At 38.7% G+C, this 19680-nt stretch overlaps 2 protein-coding genes across 2 annotated transcripts in view; one reads left to right on the forward strand and one right to left on the reverse strand.

The window, feature by feature from the left end:
* Nucleotides 1–19680, forward strand: part of RINT1 (RAD50 interactor 1) — a 25194-nt gene continuing 5514 nt past the window's right edge. The window contains exons 1-11 of the mRNA XM_055590221.1: nucleotides 1–193; nucleotides 638–683; nucleotides 6296–6480; nucleotides 7994–8235; nucleotides 10457–10630; nucleotides 10729–10878; nucleotides 11427–11583; nucleotides 13406–13516; nucleotides 13613–13838; nucleotides 14576–14717; nucleotides 16768–16963. Of these exons, the coding sequence (XP_055446196.1) occupies nucleotides 152–193; nucleotides 638–683; nucleotides 6296–6480; nucleotides 7994–8235; nucleotides 10457–10630; nucleotides 10729–10878; nucleotides 11427–11583; nucleotides 13406–13516; nucleotides 13613–13838; nucleotides 14576–14717; nucleotides 16768–16963 (1671 nt within the window). The 5' untranslated portion in view covers nucleotides 1–151. The remainder of the gene's footprint in view (nucleotides 194–637; nucleotides 684–6295; nucleotides 6481–7993; nucleotides 8236–10456; nucleotides 10631–10728; nucleotides 10879–11426; nucleotides 11584–13405; nucleotides 13517–13612; nucleotides 13839–14575; nucleotides 14718–16767; nucleotides 16964–19680) is intronic.
* The window catches only part of EFCAB10 (EF-hand calcium binding domain 10), a 22767-nt gene continuing 18623 nt past the window's right edge, over nucleotides 15537–19680 (reverse strand). The window contains exon 4 of the mRNA XM_055590223.1: nucleotides 15537–15603. Within this exon, the coding sequence (XP_055446198.1) occupies nucleotides 15552–15603 (52 nt within the window). The 3' untranslated portion in view covers nucleotides 15537–15551. The remainder of the gene's footprint in view (nucleotides 15604–19680) is intronic.

Here is a 19680-nt window from a genome sequence, read left to right on the forward strand (position 1 = left end):
TAGGAAAGGAAGAAACCAGAGAGACGGTGCAGGAAGTTGCCGTGGCGTCCGGCGCTACGATCTCCGAGGCTCAACTCTGATCGCTGGCCGGAGCCAGAATCCACTGGCCACGCTGGCTGCGCAAGGAGCAGACGACTCGTGCGGAAGCAGGATGTTCCCGGCCGGCGAGATCGGCGAGCCACCCGTCACTCCGGTGAGGTGGCCCTGGTGACCCGGGGAGGGGACACTGGTGGCCCATTGAGGTGGCACAGACCTCCAGGGGAGAGTGTCTCAGTGAGGTGGAGTTGGCGGCCTGGGGACGCGGTTGCCATGACCCCGGGGAGATGGCCCTTGCTGCTCTGGTAAGATGGCAGACCTCCCGGGGGAGGTGGCCCCAATGCCGTAGCTCTGGCGATCCCTGGTGATATGACCCAGATCGTTCTGGAGATGTGCCCCTGGAGGCCAGGCAAGGTAACCCCAGCTCTCCTGGGGATGTGACAGTGGTGGGCCCAGGGACGTGGCCCTTTGGGAACCTCCAGACTCTGGCCTCCCAGGAAGTTGAGAAGTTGTCCTCCACTGGATGCCCCCTGAGAGCTCTGTGTGAGTTCCACCTGTCAGGTCAGTCTTAATGTGTTTGTCTTACCTGTTCTCCTTCTAGTGCTGCTCTGAAAATGGTGACCAAAAGAAGAACCTCAAGGAGAAAAGTAAGCAGATTCCAAACACCTTAGCACTTTCCACCCAGCCATCTCTCCACAACTCGGTCCTCGGGTCTGCATCCAGAAGGATCTTGTTAGCCTGTTAATCTTTTAGATAAAGTATCGTTTTTTCCTTTTTGTACAACCTGGTTGCATAGTTGTTGAGTCGTTCAGTTGTGTCCGACTCTTTGAGACCCCATGGACTGCAGCACGCCAGGATCCTCCATCCTTCACTATCTCCCTGAGTTTGCTCAGATTCATGTCCATTGAGTCGGTGATGCTATCTAACCATCTCATCCTCTGCTGCCTTCCTCTCCGTTTTCCTTCAGTCTTGCATGGTAATAAATACTAATTATCATGCACATATTTTTAACTTTCAAGACTGTAATATGTGGGGTAATTTGGAGACTAGCACTTCCTGATCCCTACCTAGTACAAGGACTGGTGTGATTTCACTCCAGTGCTGCCCTTCCACTGGGTTCAAAATAACTGGGGCCTGCCTGTTATTTTAATGAAGCATCAACTTGTTAAGCATCGGGAATTTGGAGGGGCTAATGATCTAGGAGAGATGACCATCATTGTAGTTGCATTTAAAGGAGTCAAATAATAGTTGTTTAGTTGTACTCTACCTTCAGTGAATTTGCAGTTAACATTGATCTGGGAAGAGCACAACAAGATCACCTGGTTCCGGGACCTTGAACTGGACAAGGAAAGGGAAAAGGTCAATGTTTACTACCTGCAGGGGCACATGCCAGGGTTGTGAACATTTGGCATTTTACTTTAATGAGCTAAATGTGCCAAGCTTTTGGAAAGCAAGGAATCATCAAGGGCTTTTGAAGTGAAATTTATGGGGAGAGGAAGGGGGAAGCATGGAAGCAGCTGTTCCATCAAAGAGTTTTTGGTTCTTCTGACCATGGCAAATAGTCTGGGAATGAATAGTGGTAACAGAAAGGGTGCCCATGTTACCATATTGGCTTTAGGACTTAGACTTGCCCTTAACATGTCCTGTTGCTACAGTCTGTCTCAGAAAGCAAGCTAGGAGCACTTCATAGTACTTGGCAGTCACAGCTGCCACAACTCAGCTCCTTTTACCTAAAGGCAAAGGATTTGAGAGTATCTCATACCATTCAGTTAAACCCTTCCCTTTCTACCTTTCCCCCATTCATATGCTTGGGAAGTTGATGCCACTGAGCTGTAGATTTTATCTTTGCCCCTCCTTTGGTGGCTTGGTCAATTTCTCTGCAGTTAAAAGTGTGCTTTACAAAAAGTAGAGGAGAGACATTAACCCCTCCCTCCTCACCCCTGCAAATCACCAGTGGGTCATTTTAAAGGATGTTATTTGAATAAGAATGTACTATGGTGCATTTAAATGGTTAAATCAAAAGAGTATAATTTTTTTCTAAAAAGTGAAGATAGAATTTACTCTGTAAGCTACAGCAAGCTTAGAGTTCACAAAACATTCCCTCTGCCCATAGCCCTGCCTCTGTGTCTGCAGATACATCACACAAACTTACATGTTTTATGTAAGATAAATGAAAAGACATGGCATTGAGACTCCTGTACATAATAGTATATGGATTCCTGTAGTAATAAAGTTTGATGTAGTCCAGCCAATTCTGATCATATCTGAAGAAGAAGAAGGTAAGAATATCATGTTAAGAGTCAGAAAACATGGATTTTAGTCCCATTTACAACCTTTTAAATGTAGGCTGGGCAAATGTTAGAATTTATAGTTCGGAAGTTGAGGCATAGACTTTTATTAGTTTTGCTTCTACCTATCAGTGGGCTACAGGTTCTCATAGTATGTGAAAAAGCATTTAATTCTTATAAATTGAATAGAACAAAGGAGAAAAAAAAATTTTATGGGCAGGGGGAGGGGAATATACACAGTGTTAAACACTGGCATATATTATGTTAATTGCTGGTAGTTACATTTTACACACACATATCTTTATTTAGATGTTCTTTCATTTTGTCAGAAGTGACTGTTGTTTTCTCATGAGGCTGATTATAACTTCTTGCCCTTCATTGCTGTTTCTTTAAAACTTTATTTTTGAGAAGCAGACTCACAGATATAGAGAACAAACTAGTGGTTACCCATGAGGAGAGGTAAGTGTGGACGGGCAATACAGGGGTAGGGTATCTAGAGGTACAAACTGTTATGTATAAAATAAGCAGTGAGTGAAATAAGTCAGACAGGCAAAGACAAATATCCTATGATATCGCTTATATGTGGAATCTAAAAAAATGGTACAAATAAATTTATTTACAAATCAGAAGTAGAGTCACATATGTGAAAAACAAACTTACGGTTACCTGGGGTTGGTGGTGGGGGGGAGAAGAGGGAGACTTGGATTGACACATACACACTACTATATATAAAACAGATAACTACTAAAGGACCTACTGTATAGCAGGGAACTCTACTCAATACTCAGTAATAACCTATACGGGAAAATAATCTAAAGAAGAGTGGATATATATATATATAACTGATTCACTTGCTGTACAGCAGAAATTAATACAACATTGTAGATCAACTACAATAAAAAAATTTTTTTAAAGCTATGAGTATATATTGTACAACATGGGGAATATAGCCAATATATTATAACTATAAATGGAATGTAGCCTTTAAAAATTGTGAATCACTGTACTGTACACATGTAACTTTCTGTACAGCAACTAACTATACTTAAAAAAAGAAGAACACTTTATTTTTGGTAAAGAGCCCAGTTCTACAAGGTTAAACTCCAAGGAAGAACAGGTGAAGTCCAACCAGGAGTGCTTCCCAGGAGGCTCTGTATTGTTCCCCCAGCTTTATCTTATGCGCATACCTTGTTTGCTTTATGGTTTTGCTTTTTAAGAAATTGCCATAGTCTTTGTAATGAAATATGTGCTAGTACAATCAAGCTTTTAACAAACCATAAATGGTTTATTTAGAGAAGACCAAATCCTTTAGGCAAACCTGGAGTAGAGAAATGCACGGTATGTTCAGGTTTATTCTAATGTTTGGTTTCCATGAAGTCCATTCTCTCTTTCTCTGGGGCCTTCTTTTATAGTATTTATTTTCATTTGGAGTTCAATGGCTAGTCCTCTAAATTTTTTCATTTCTTGGGTTTTGTTTTTTAAATTTCTAGGTACAACTTATATCTAGAGAGATTAAACCCTGTAAATGAAATAATTCAAGTTGTGGACTCAGTAGAGTTGAGTGTGTTTAGTATCAGGGAACTTAATGGCTGCACAGTGACATGATGGTGTTAACCAGTATAAAGTCTGACCCAAACTTTGGGTTTCCTAAGCTTCTGCAAGAGGGAAACCACAAGGAACCAAAAGGAGACGCTTACACATGGAAACACACTTCAAAGGGAAACAGTTCATCTTAGCACACGGGGGTGGAGGAGGAGAAGGGTATCAGCTGTGGGTGGTGATGCTCCTACCTTCTTTGCCAAGAAGCTGCTCTGGGCCTTTGGGTTTGTCAGGTTCAGGGCACATTGAGAAAGCCGTCCTGGTGTAGACCATCACAAAGGTATAGCTAGAGATCATCTGTAAAAGAGGAGCCGTGCTGTTGGTCCAGAAATTTAGGAAAACAATTGCCTTTGAAGTGAATTCTTTAACTAGAAATTTGTTTTCTTCAGTGTTTTGTTTAAATAAAAATCAGAATTTTAAAACTGAAATACTTGAATCTTCCTTCATTCTACAAAGATTCAAGGTAACTTGCTTAATTATGCCTTAAATATTCTGAATAGAAGAAGGTATAGAGTCTTGCATAGTGAAAAACTGGCTTGTGAAATACAGGAGGACATCATTGACTTTTTTTGCCATGGAAACAATCTCATTTCAGATCGTACAATTTAGTGGTTATGCTAGCCATTTTGAGTTTTTCCTGGTAATTTGTGTTTTCTCTCATATTTCCTTTTTTCCCTGTGTCTGAAATGGTCAATTTTGTACAACTGCATTTGAAACTTAAAACTCTTTTACATAAGGAGGAGTTTTTATTCACTGGTCTCCCTTTCAGATTTTTTTCATACACTTGAGATCTTTCAATGTCATTTTTCTTTTTTAAACATTTTAAAACCAGAGTCTTCCTTTGATGTTATTCTAGATTATACCATCTGGTTCTTTACAAATTTTGAAAATATATTACTAATTTAATAGAAACTGCATCAGTAGAATCAGATTTGACCTTTCCTCTCCAGTAACAAAATAGATTCTTAAGATACAGTTGTCTGGAAACATTTAATGTGTTTGTAACTGCATTATCATGCCAACATCTATTGAAACCTCTGGTTACTAGGACAGAATTTAGTTATTTTTCCTTCACTCTGAATTGCCTCATCTCTTAAGCATTTTGTAGTATACTTGATCAATAAATTGCTTTATAGATATTCATTTGGGTATTTGTCTATGTGTATATTTATATACATATATATACCCATATTTGTGACGCTGAAGAAGGCTGAGAGTCCCTTGGAATGCAAGGAGATCATACCTGAATTAGCTAAAGCTCCAGTACTTGGACCACCTGATGTGAAGAGCCGATTGATTGGAAAAGACTCTGATGCTGGGAAACACTGAAGGAGAAGAGGGCGACATAGGATAAGATGGTTGGATGGCATCACCAACCCAATGGATATGAATTTAAGCAGACTCTAGGAGATAGTGGGGGACAGGGAAGCCTGATGTGCTGCAGTCCATAGGGTCACAAAGAGTTGGACATGACTTAGCAACTAAACAACATATATATATATGCATATGGAGTCATCACTTGGTATCCATGGGGCATTGCTTTCAGAACCCTTGCATATATTAAAATCCCTGGATGCTCTAGTCCTTTATATAAAATGGCACAATATTTGCATATAGCCTACACATATCCTCTGTATGCTTAAATCATCTCTGCTGCTGCTAAGTCGCTGCAGTCGTTTCCGACTCTTTGCGACCCCATAGACAGAAGCCCACTAGGCTCCCCTGTCCCTGGGATTCTCCAGGCAAGAACACTGGAGTGGGTTGCCATTTCTTTCTCCAGTGCATGAAAGTGAAAAGTGAAAGGGAAGTCGCTCAGTCGTGTCCAACTCCTAGCGATCCCATGGACTACAGCCTACCAGGCTCCTCCGTCCATGGGATTTTCCAGGCAAGAGTGCTGGAGTGGGGTGCCATTGCCTTCTCCGAAATCATCTAGGTTACTTATAATACCTAATGCTAATAATAATAGTGTACATATTAATACAGTGTCAATGCTATGTAAATAATTATTGGAGCATGGCAAATTTATGTTGATTTTTGGAACTTCCTGGATTTCTTTTTACTATTTTTTTTATATGCAGTTGGTTGAATCCATGGACATGGAGGGCTGATTGTATATATAAATATATAAGATATACTGTGTATATATATACATATATTCATATTCATTTATACACACTATAGTCATTTGGGTATTTTTGTGAACATATATATATATATACACATATACATACAAATACTGTATATAAACAAAATGCCATATATAGTGTTTATTAACTTTTGAAAGTAGACATGTTGCCTTATATATCATTTGCATTTCCTTTAACTCTATAGTAGTTGGTGGTGTTGAGTAATTGTTACTCTTTTCGTTTTAGGTGACATAAGTATTGCAGCTCTTGTTGAAAATGAACAAGTCTGTGAAGGTACAGATAATGGTGATCTCCCTTCCTGTGTGTCAGCATTTATAGAAAAGGAAGTCGGAAATGACCTTAAATCTTTAAAGAAACTTGATAAACTCATAGAACAGATGACAGAAAATAAAATGCAGTTAGAAGAACAGGCAAGTATTAAAACCCACTGAGACGACATCAGTAGTATACTCATTATGTGCTGTGTGCTCAGTTGTGTCTGAATCTTCGTGACCCCAAGGACTGTGTATAGTCTGCCAGGCTCCTCTGCCTATGGAATTTCCCAGGCAAGAATCCTGGAGTGAGTTGCCATTTCCTTCTCCGATACACATTATAATGTAATGTAAATACAACTAATATATCAATACATATAGATCTTTTCTAATGGTTTTATGGTATTCAAATGTGGCTGTACATAATTTAGTTAACCCTTATTGGTTGATCTCTTTGCTATTCCCAGTTTTTATCATAAATAATATGAAAATAAACATGGTTATATTAAATCATAAATCCCACTGAATTATTCCTTTATTAAAAACTCGTCATGGCATCCCATTGCTTATTGGAAAAAGCCAGGTATTCTTGTAATGCCCAAGATACCCCCTACCTATTTCGGCTCATCTCTCTGCATTTCTCTGGACTGGATTCTGTGCTCTCCTCCCCATTTTGCTCTTCTCTGATCATGACTGAGCTGTTTCTTTTGCCTGAAATGCCGTTGCCTTCCAAACTTTCCTAAAAATTTCCACCCAGCCTACGAAGGTCTGTTCATGAGTCATGCAAGTACAATTGCCTGGAACCCCGTAAGAAGTGCAGAATTTCAGTCCCTACTTCAGACCCGATGAGTCTGAATTTGCACTGTATATCTCTAGGTGATTCCTATGCACATTCAAGTCTGGGAAACACCACCTTAGTACACCATTACACCTGGCATCTCTTTCATTGCACTAATCCCACTATTGAAGATGTGTCTGCATCTTTCTTTCATAACAACTGAGATTAAGGGCAGATGCTGTGTCTAATTTATCAGTCCCTAGCACAGTGCCTGGTGTAGAATAAATGTATCATCAGTGTTGATTAAATTGGAATTCCTCTAATATATTCTTACCATATTGTACTGATGCCTGATATTTGTATGTGTTTCTATCTACTATAAGAAAAATCCATTTAATAAAGTACCATTTCTAAAGACATTACCTGGCTATCTTACCAAGCATGTCAATGGTTCGTTCTTAACCGGGGCTTAAATCAGAATCACCTGGCAAACTTTTGCAAAATACAGAAACCCAGACTTTTATCATCACAGTCTCATTTGTTTTTGAAGGAAAATCTTTAGTGGGGAAAGCAGGTAAATGTTCTCTCACTGGACCCTCTGAAAGTGCTTTGTGATGGTAGACCCAAAGATACATACTGTTTACCAGGGCCCTCCCTACACACCTCCACATCAGCATTTTATGTTGAGGCTTGGGTAGTATAGGATGCAGAAATCCAGCCTTTCTTTTGAAACTTTTATTTATTTATTTATTTATTTTTTTTAAAGCTTTTAAATGACAATTTTTATTTCTGTTTAGAACATACATGCATTTTGAAGGTAACTAATAAAGAAGGTTTTGAGAATCTTACCTGATAGTTGCTGTTTTTTATTGTTTTTATTTTTGGTATGGTCAGGTACTTACATTTTCATCAGAAATCCCTAAAAGAATTCACACTGCCTTAAAAAAGGCAGAAGAATCAAAGCAATTCCTTAATCAATTTCTGGAGCAAGAAACCCATCTCTTCAGTTCCATTAACAGCCATTTGCTGACTGCACAGCCCTGGATGGAAGATCTCGGAGCCATGATTAACCAAATTGAAGAGATTGAACGGCATCTTGCTTACCTTAAATGGATTTCACAAATTGAAGAACTAAGGTAAAATAAGCCTCTTTGTTCTCATAATTATTATTTTCCTTTGAGACTCTGTCTTAGAGAGTACATGGATGCCATTAAATAATTGAGTTAATTAAAGATTATAATGTGATTTTACCAGTTATGAAAATAGCATTATGATAATGATTCCTTTATTGTGAATGAACATAAACTTTTCAGGGGCTTAATTTGCATTTAAAAGAAAGGAATCCAAGTAAAAAATTCAAGTCCCATAGTTGTACTGTGCACACACAATGAAAATTATAATGCCACATTAATAAAACAGCTCATCAGAGTAGTAATATTCCTCTTTTTACCTTTTAGAGGTGGTCACTTAATGAAATGGATTGCTTTATCTATGATTCAAATTTTTTTTTTAGTGGATATCACCTAGGAAGAACTACATAGTGTATTATTAGATGAATAACAAGCCCTCCTACTTTTGAATAGGGAGAAAAAAAAAAGATGGTAGACCCTTGAACAAAGCAGAGGTTAGGAGCACCAGAGCTCCTCCAATGGCAAGTCTGCATGCATCTTAAAAGCAGACTGAAAGTTGCTCAGTCGTGTCCAACTCTTTGCCACCCCATGGACTATACAGTCCATGGAATTCTCCAGGCCAGAATACTGGAGTGGGTAGCCTTTCCCTTCTCCAGGGGATCTTCCCAACCCAGGGATCAAATCCAGGTTTCCCTCATTGCAGGCGGATTCTTTACCAGCTGAGCCACAAGGGAAGCCCATACTTCTACTTCTATAAGCAGACTTCTACAGTTCAAACCCATGTTGTTCAAGGGTCTGTTGTACTTCTTTTTGAATTGAATACATATCATTGATTGATTATGTCTGGTATTGCCTTTCAAACAAGCTGAATTAACATTTCTGCTTACATTTTGCAGATGTTTTGGTTTCATAATTTCAATTATGAAAATAGCTATAAAAGACAAAATCTGTTAGGAAACTTAATGATTAGAAAAGGGGAAGAAAGAAAAATGAGAGAATGAGAGTAGGGGAAGGCCAAAGCGCTGTCAAAAGTACAGAACAATACAAATGTGAGCTACTGCCTGAAGCAGAGCCAGTGGAAAACAAAGGTGTGGAGCAAGGACTAGTGCCTAGTGGAGCTGGGCGGGGTGACAGCGGCGCATGCCTGTTCCCACAGAGGGCGCTGTGCCCACCCAGGAGCGGAACTGACGCGCTGCGGGAACCCAGCTCATAGTCAGCTTCCAGCTCCTCAGCCAAGCCTTGGTAAAATGCACACAGGCTGCCTAGAGAGAGAGCACTTCCTTCCAATTTCCTGATGACCTCTGAACAGAGATTAATGATTTGAAAAGGTTAACTTTTTTTCCTTATTCTGGCTTAAGATATGGAATGTGATTTTTATCAAAAGAAGCATTTTATTTTCAAATGTTCTTTGAGCCAGTGTGCAAAATGGTAGTCATATGCTGAATTAGTCCTGAACACATGTTGTATTTGGCTTGTTTCAAAGAATTTGATTAATAGTTTGATTTTACATGGAAATCTTGATTTCTGATTCTCCTGAAAATGTTTAAGATTTGGCCACATTAGACCTACATTCCAGTGTGACAGCCCTAGGCTAGAGCCTTAGGGTGGGGTATGTGCTTTTTACTTGGCCCCACTTTGCTTTTCTTAATTTACTTTGCCTGTCAGGCCTTTCTAGGCATTTGACTTTGCTACCCTCGCTATAGAGCTTGCCTTAAATTTTATGTGCATCTTGGCAGTAACTTGAAAGGACTCGACTCTGAGGTGCCACCTCCCTAAGTTCCCTATAGTCAAGTTCATCTGGGCAAAGTAGATACAGATTGAAGACTGGCATATTTGACTTACCAGATGCCACCCACATTCTCCCCTTGGATTATGATTCTATAAAAGACAGATTTCTTAGAAATGAGGGGTGCCTGATAGATTTCTTAGAAATGAGGGGTGCCTGATGGAATGTGACAGAGGACAAGTCTGTCCTATTGGGAGAGCTGAGCAGGCAAAGGTGGAGGGAGATGTCCTGAACACAGCCCACTGCTCTTAGGAGGATGCTGAGGATTCCAGGCTCCTAAAGACTGGGGTATCAAGTTAAAAAAAACAAAACACTTTAAGTTGGTGCTTCCTTCTTCTTTTGGTTGTAGCTTTATGTAAAGCAGGAGGAAGAAGCAGTTTTCCACATTTGGAATTATTCTGAACAAAGTGTCTTTCAACTTTGTTATTCCTTGTCTTTCAGTGATAACATTCAGCAATATCTGATGACCAATAATGTCCCAGAGGCAGCCTCTACTCTGGTGTCTATGGCGGAACTTGACATCAAGCTTCAGGAATCGTCCTGTACTCATCTTCTTGGTTTCATGAGAGCCACAGTTAAATTCTGGCATAAAATTCTCAAGGACAAGCTTACAAGGCAAGGAATTTATCTGTATTTCATGGTAATTGCTTTCAGATGGCTATTTCATGTTCATTGGGTTTGATAGCAATACTTTTCTCACTTTTCTGTTACAGTGATTTTGAGGAAATTTTAGCACAGCTTCACTGGCCATTCATCACACCCCCTCAGTCTCAAACTGTTGGCATCAGTCGACCAGCCAGTGCCCCTGAGATACACAGTAACCTGGAGACACTGTTCTGTCAGCTTCTGAAACTACAAACCTCGTATCTTTTGGGGGGTAAAACTTACTGAAATTTCTTTTTTCTAGAGTGGATTTGGACCAAAAAAGAAAGCTTTCTGAAAGTGGCCAAGAAGCGAAATCGGAGGAGTACTAGGTTGGGACTTACCTGTGTGTGCTTATGTAGTGGGGGGTGCTGTTCTCCTTCCAAATAAACTGCGTGTGGGTGGAAGGGCTGTGAGGGGTTCTGAAGTACATGATTGACCCAAGTTTGCATCATATATGGGTCTCTTGGGACAATCAAAAAACTGGGCAAAATTGGAAGGAAGCCTTAGTAACTTAGTGTTAATTTAATAAAATGATTATTCAAATGTGTTTCCTTACCTATTATCCTTTATCTTAGGAAAGATTAATTCTAATAACATGTCTAATGGACTTTTTACTTAAGTCATATGTAATTTAAAGTGAGAGTACATATTATCTGTTGTAATTTTACTCAGTATCATATATATCTGCTAGAAAAATGTTCTGTGTGTATACATACCTATATCTATACATATATGCTTTTCTTTTTCCTTGACTTTACTATGTCAGAGATGAATTATTTACTGAGCCAAAACAGCTTCCAGAAAAATACTCTCTTCCCATATCCCCTTCTGTCATCCTGCCCATCCAGATTATGCTGACTCCCCTTCAGAAGAGGTTCAGGTATCACTTCAGAGGGAACCGCCAGACTAATGTTATAAGCAAGGTGTGCTTTGCTGCTTCTTGCCCTGGTTTTAATTAATAGCAAATACTAAGGATTTCTGTACTTTTGCTGGCTTAAGTTAAATTCTGATTCTATCCACATTTCTGTTTTTTCTCTAAAGAGCTAAATTCCAGTTTTGTCACTGCCCTTTACAGATATAACTTGGGACTTGTGTTGATATGTTGTTAAGAATCAGTGCACTCATTAACACACCATCTGACCTCTTCCTCAAGTTTCTTCTGGGGTGTGCTGTAGCATTTGCTGTGGTACTTTTTTACAACTGGATCCACATGTGTTCCACTGTGCAAACTGCTCCTTCAGGTTTAGAAATACATCAGAAAGAGAAGTGAGAGTCAAAAGATAGTAGAGCATTAGCTTTTGAATGGAAGTGCTGATGTGTAAGTGATTTGTAGTGGGACTTCCCTGGTGGGCCTGTGGTTAAAATTCTGTGCTTCCACCATAGGGGGCATGGGTTTGATCTTTGGTCAGGGAACAAAGATCCCATGTGCCATGCAGCACAGCCAAAAAATAAAAATAAATAATAATAATAATAATTTAAAAAATATAAAATGATTTGTAGCTATACAAGAGAGAGTATGGGGATAAGTGACAGGAATGACTTTGAGGAAATTATCACCAGCATTTTAGTTGAGGGACCACACCCATGTGTATTGGACATCCTGTTGAGACTTTTTCTTTAATCTGCTCTGAAAATCAGAGACAACTGTTTTCAGTGAAATTTGATTGAATGTGTTGTGAATTATAACCTTGGGAGTTGCTAGTGGGTGGATACTGTTTATCCTTGAAGTCTTCCTACATGTGATGCGGTGCAAGTAGCAAAGGAGTCCTACAGTAAGTGTTTTGAATTAAATGATCTTAAATGCCTGATTACACCAGACATTGTACATGTCACATATAAATGAGTTTACAGGCTTTATAGAATTGTAAAGGAATCAAGGGACAGGCAGTTATATCTATGTAGGGAAGAGTGGGATGACAGTGAATTTCTGGTTCTCAAATTCAGCTTGTTCTTTTGTACTTCATGGGTCTTCCTCTCTTGGATGGGGTGTTGGTGGAAAGAAGAGTAGAACCAATTAGGAAGTGGTAAGTGACACAAAAGAAGTCTAAACTGTAGAGAGGCAGTAATGATTTGAGGTAAGAAAATTGTTAGTTCTGTTGGTTGCTTTTTAAACTGTAGTTCCAGTGGTCCTAGTACTGGGACACAAAGCCTGAACTGTGCAGGCCCTGAGATTACCTGCCCCTTTTTCATTTCTGTATTCCCAGCATCTAGCACCCAGCAGGGTTTTACCTTTCAGAAAATGTTTTAGAGTTCCTGTCCAACAAAACTTAGGTTTATAGAATCACCTCTAGTGACAATTTAAAAAACTGCACACTTATATTACTTTTCTATAATTGCAGCTGCTTTAAGTCTTTATATTTTTTGTAATGCAGACCAGCCAAATTTTTCTTAATGTAGCTTTTGAAAAAAAAAAAAAAAAAAGAAGAAAGTCATGTTTAAAAATTATTTTGGAAAATTATTTCCAAAAAAATTATATAAAGGCCATCATTCTTTGTGATACTTATCTTTTACATATTTCTAAAGTGCTAGGTTTTAAATATTTATGGTATTGTAAATTCATTAGTTGACTTAAGCCACATTATTGAAATTTATTGGGAGTACATTGGGAAACATTTGATTGTTAAGCCTTCCATGAATGTAAAGTGCAGAGTCAAAATTGTGCTCTTATGTATACAAACATTTAACTAACTCTAACTTTCTAGTTGGAATGACTTAAGAATTCAAACTGTTCATATTCTTCCTTAGCCTGAATGGTACTTGGCTCAGGTTCTTCTGTGGATCAGGAACCACACTCAGTTTCTGGATGAGAAGATTCAGCCAATATTGGACAAAGTGGGCTCTTCGGTAAACGCAAGGGTAAGAGATTCAGTCCAAAGCATTTCAGTTTCAGAGTTGCAGGTGTCCATGAATAAGCTGTCATTTTCATTACCTTATGCTTCTATATTTTTTTAGCTTGAATTTTCTCGGGGCCTTATGATGCTGATTCTTGAGAAGTTAGCTGCTGATATTCCTTGTCTGCTCTATGACGACAATCTCTTCTGTCATTTGGTGGATGAGGTGCTTTTGTTTGAAAGAGAACTACACAGCGTTCATGGCTATCCTAGCACTTTTGCTAATTGTATGCATATTCTATCAGAGGAGACCTGTTTTCAGAGATGGTTGACTGTGGAGAGAAAATGTAAGTGCTCATATGGCCGTAGGCTGGGGAGAGATATCTCTTATTGTGAATACAAAATTTTAGGTGTTATTCTTCTCCAATTCTGGGTAGAAACTAGAGCCATCTAAATTTTTCTCGGTTGAGGTTTATCAAGTTGCCTTCAGAGATTATCTTCTTTTCTCCCCATCAAGCTTCAGTTGTTCCCACAATTGTACTCTACGTATTTCTAGGGTAGAATATTCAAGCCAGGGACTTCTCTGGTGCTCCAGTGGCTAAGACTTGTGCTCCCAATACAGGGGGACTAGGTTTGTTCCTCAGGGAGCCAGATCCCACATGCTGCAACGAAGAGTTTGCTTGCTGCAGCTCAAGATGCTGCATGCCACAACTAAAAAGATACTGAGTGCCGCAACTAAGACTGGCACAGCCAAATAAATAAAAATACTAAAAAAAAATGTAAGCCAGCAGAGTTAACTGTTTTATGGATTTTACATATAGTATTTCTGCTCTTATGGAATCATTCTGGATGTGGCTTTTCTAGTCAGTGAAGATATTTGGAAGATTCTGGGTAGGTGTGGCGGGCAGAGGTAAAAGATCTTACTTAACCTTAAAATAGAGCATGTTATATATAGTGCAACTAGTAGGAGGGTGTACATTTACTTTTTTACAGAAAAATGATCATTCCTAAGAAATGATGAGTTGAAAGATTAGGAATTACAATCTGTAGCTACTTCTTTGACATAGTCTTTCTCGTGTGCCAGTTGCTCTTCAAAAAATGGACTCAATGCTCTCATCAGAAGCTGCCTGGATATCCCAATATAAGGATATCACTGATGTGGATGAGATGAAAGTTCCAGACTGTGCAGAAACTTTTATGACACTACTCTTGGTTATAACTGGCAAGTATAGTCTTAAAGATATAACTTTGTTTTTTTTAGAAGTACTGACTCTTAACAGACTTGTGGTTATCAAGGGGGAAGGGGAATAGTGGAGGGATGGAGTCCATTAGGTGATAAACCATAATGGGAAAGAATATGAAAAAGAATGTATATATGTATAACTGAGTCACTTTGCTATATAGCAGAAATTAAACACAAATTGTAAATCAACTCTACTTCAATAAAATTTTAAAAAGTAAGTAAAAGTACTGACTCTTCACTCAGTACTTTTGAAGTAGTTTGACAAAATACCATATAGTGATTATTGTAATATCTTCAAATTCAATTTCTATTTTGGTCAAAACTCTAGCACAGTATTTTAGCTTTTGGATTTTTTGTAATTTAAGACCTTAAACATTAGTTTACATGAGGGGAAAATTCCTCATTTGTTACATAAAAACACATAAGAATTTAATTTTATTACCTGAATTCCCTTGTCTTTCAACTTTTCAAGTATCTTCAGTAAATGGTGATTGACCCAAATTTTAAATATTATTTTCTTCACCTTGATTTATCAGAGCTTATAGAACAATAAAATAATAAAGTAACTTTAAGGACAAGAATGGGGGCTTCCCTGGTGGTTCAAATGGTAAAAAGTCTGCCTGCAATGCAGGAGACCTGTGTTCAGTCCCTGGGTCGGGAAGATCCCCTGGAGAAGGCAAAGTCGGAATAGTAACAGGAACGTTTATGGTCCAAGAATGTTCTGGCTGGAGGGTGGCCCAGCTGTCTCTAGCCCTGGTTGGTCTGTTCCTGTCCATGTTGCCCCTGGGGCATTGCAGACCTGCTGGTTCTCCAGGTGCTACTGAGCTGTCACTGCCATGGTCCTTCTGTGTCTTGTCCATTTCTTGGGCCTGTGCGGTAACCAGAAGAGGTATCATTCCAGCCCAGTCAGTAAATAATTCATAAGAAAAATATGAAAAACACTACAATACAAAAATATTTAGCAAAACTGATTTAAAAATCTTTAATTATGGAAATTTTCTCATATACATATATATAAAAGCAGCATAACAAACCCTCAGGTTATCTGTTCCTAAGGTTAAAAACTATCGCTTTTCTATTATGCATTTCCCCCACCCCCCAAAATACAGATTTTTTTCCTGAAGTATTTTAAAGAGCATTTTAGACATCTTATCTTTTCACCTATAAATCTTTAATTACGTGTTTCTTTTAACCTATCCTACTTCCTCCTTCCTTTTTTAAAAAATGTCATTTGTTGAAGAAGTGGAATAATTTTTGTATATGATTTTCTCATATACCTTTTAAAAAAATTGAGTCATAACTTTTAAACTGAAGCACAGTTGATTTACAACATTGTGTTAGAGGCATAACTTATATACAGTGAAATGCATAGGTCATCAGTATATATAGATCAATGAGTTTTGACAAATACCAGTACTTGTGAAACACATATCCTTAGGGAGTTTAGAAATGGATCCATACTTGAATGGTTGGTTGATTTTTGACAAAGGCACCAAAGCTAGCCAATAGGAAAACCCTTGGCCACCTCATGCGAAGAGTTGACTCATTGGAAAAGACTCTGATGCTGGGAGGGATTGGGGGCAGGAGGAGAAGGGGACGACAGAGGATGAGATGGCTGGATGGCATCACTGACTCGATGGACGTGAGTCTGAGTGAACTCCAGGAGTTGGTGATGGACAGGGAGGCCTGGCGTGCTTCGATTCATGGGGTCGCAAAGAGTCGGACACGACTGAGCGACTCATCTGATCCGATCTGATACCATAAACTTTCACATGCCGTGTGTGCTAAGTCGCTTCAGTCATGTCCAACTCTTTGCGACCCTATGGACTGTAGCCTGCCAGGCTCCTCTGTCTTGGAATTCTCCAGGCAAGCTGGAGTGGGTTTCTATGCCCTCCTCAAGAGTATCTTCCCAACCCAGGGATTGAACCCATGTCTCTTACATCTCCTGCATTGGCAGGTAAGTTCTTTACCACTAGCGCCACCTGGGAAGGCAATAAACCTTCATATGTCTTGTTAATTTTCTCCACAGACAGGTATAAAAATCTTCCCACAGCTTCCAGAAAGTTGCAGTTCCTGGAGTTACAGAAGGACTTAGTAGATGATTTTAGGATACGATTAACTCAGGTGATGAAAGAAGAGACTAGAGCTTCCCTTGGCTTTCGGTACTGTGCAATTCTTAATGCCGTGAACTATATCTCAACAGTGCTAGCAGACTGGGCTGACAATGTTGTAAGTTAATCTTTTATATTAAGTAATATATTAGTAATTTGAACAGTTTTACCTTTTGAAATGTTGAATCTGTGGCAAGTAGAAATAACACACGTTAGACAGAATCAAAACTGGGCCAAACTTAGGAGGTATGATTACAGTACATGTTTTTCTCATCTAAGTCTTGTATAGTTAAATCATACTGATATTTTAATCATTGGAAAAGAAAGCCATCCTTTCATGAAATTGTAGTTTATAAAGTAAATCTTTCCTTTATAGATTTTAAATTTGGGAAATATATTAAATGGTAATTGCCATCTCAGAAAAAGCTAAGCTTGTATAATGACGTCAAAATCAATAAAATTCAGAACTTTCAGGAAAATAAAAGAATAACATTTGATACCTCTTAAAAGTGAAAGTGTTAGTCACTCAGTCATGTCTGACTCTTTGTGACCCTGTAGACTGCAGCCTGCCTGGCTCCTCTAATCCATGGAATTCTCCAGGCAAGAATACTGGAGTGGGTTGCCATTCCCTTCTCCAGGGGATCTTCCTGACCTGGGGATCAAACCCAGTCTCCTGCATTGTAGGTGGATTCTTTACTGTCTGAGCCATCAGGAAAGTCCCTATTGAGTGCCTTCAAACATGACAGATTATGAAGAGTCATAAAAATAGAAACATTTTTAACCTAAATATTTCATACATTAAAATATTGTTTAATATTTTGTTTTTTTGAAACATATTCAAGAGTAAATAGAATGGTAAAATGAACTCCCATATGCCTCTCACCCATCTTCTAGTACCAATTTTGTTTCATTTAAGCCTTTCTTCTACCGCTTACATAGAATTATTTTGAAGTAGATCTCAGATATATTTCATGGTAAATATTTCCATATGTACCTCTAAAAGATAAGAATCTCTTTTTAAAACAGCAGCATGGTATGTGGGGATCCTAGTTCCTCGACCAGGGATTGACCCTACACCTCCTGCATTGGAAATATGGCATCTCAACCACTAGACCATCGAGGAAGTCCCCAATATACTATGAATTTATAACAAAATATTATACTATACTGCTAGCATATCATATAGAAAAAAATGTATTCCTTTACTGTGAGAGAAAAAAAAAGAAAGTCTTTATCTTAAATCCAGGATAATCAGCCAAAAAACAGGAAACAAATATACTAATAATAGATATAAACAAGATAAATAGCTGATAAACACAATCATAATTTATTTTAATCTGGGCCTTTCGGCTGGGACTTAGTAATTATTTAAAGACTTTTTTAGAGAAATGTTAACTGAAATACATGTGCATGATATCATTCTGCTGAGCAAGGAAAATAATTATTTCATAAAATGAATATTAGTGGAATGTAATGATCAATGCATTTGTCTTTATAAAGTCACCTAGTCAGAATATATTCATTATGTACTTTTATGTGTCATGTTCCTAATTTTAGTAGGTGCTTTATTCACTCACCCCCACCAACCCCCACAGTGCTCCATTTTCTGCTTAGCTTTTTCATAAAACAGTCATTTTTGCTTCTTGTGCCAATGCTTTAATAAGAGACTCATCCCGGGGCACATTTTTAGCTTCAGTGAAATATTTGTGGAACATCATTAACTACTTTACTCAGTGCGGTAGTCAGTTAACAGAGATGAACTGGCCATCATCCCTGTCCTTAGAAAATTAATAATCTGATATTGAATTAACTGGTTCCTTCTGTCAACAGAGAAATAATCAAATTTTAGAGTTGACTCTTCAAATCATGACTGAATTTTGTGTCTGGTATGTTATTATGGTACAAATTCTGTTTAACACCAAATATCATTTAACCACATTCATAGTCCTTCAGCTTGTGAATACACTAAATAAAAATCATGTAAGCTCTTGAATTACCCGAAAATAGGAAGAATAGACAGAGTTCAGCTTCCATTCATTAGAGTCCGTACTAACAGCTGTCTGACCATTGCCAGATTGTGCCAAGCCTGACATGTCCAGCCCATTCAGAATTAGGAGTTCTTCAGTCATAGGTGGCAGAAACCCAGATTAATGCTGGCCTGATTTGGGGAGTGGGGTGGCATGAGGTGAGGAACTTGTTTGTGTAACTGGGATTAGGCATGGCTGCTCTAAAGTTTTTCATTTCTGGCTTCACTCATAGGCAGGCTCTGGTAAAGGTGGCCATAGGTGGCTCTAGGCTCCCACGGCCCATGAACAGTTTCAAAAGGACAGTGCTACTATCCTGACAGCTTGAGCAAAGATGCCAAGGCGGGTTCTCACATGTTATCTCTGAACAATCCCCAGTAGCCATGCCCAGTCCCCTACTAATAGACATTTAGGTTTTTGGTTTTTAATGTTTTACTAATTATCCACAGTGTTATTTTCCTATAAGGCAGAAAGAAGAGTATTAATTCTACCTAAAACAACACTGTAAAAAAATTATATTTTAATTATTTTAACTCATGTAACTGTTAGGTTTACTATAGCTATCAATCTGTGTCTCGAAAAAATAAGATTAGCCATTGCTGCTGCTAAGTCACTTCAGTCATGTCCGACTCTGTGCGACCCCATAGACGGTAGCCCACCAGGCTCCCTCGTCCTTGGGATTCTCCAGGCAAGAACACTGGAGTGGGTTGCCATTTCCTTCTCCAATGCATGAAAGGGAAAAGTGAAAGTGAAGTCGCTCAGTCATGTCCGACTCTTCATGACCCCATGGTCTGCAGCCTACCAGGCTCCT

This window comes from Bubalus kerabau, chromosome 8 (assembly GCF_029407905.1).
Source record: "Bubalus kerabau isolate K-KA32 ecotype Philippines breed swamp buffalo chromosome 8, PCC_UOA_SB_1v2, whole genome shotgun sequence".
In the NCBI taxonomy this organism is placed as follows: Eukaryota; Metazoa; Chordata; class Mammalia; order Artiodactyla; family Bovidae; genus Bubalus; species Bubalus kerabau.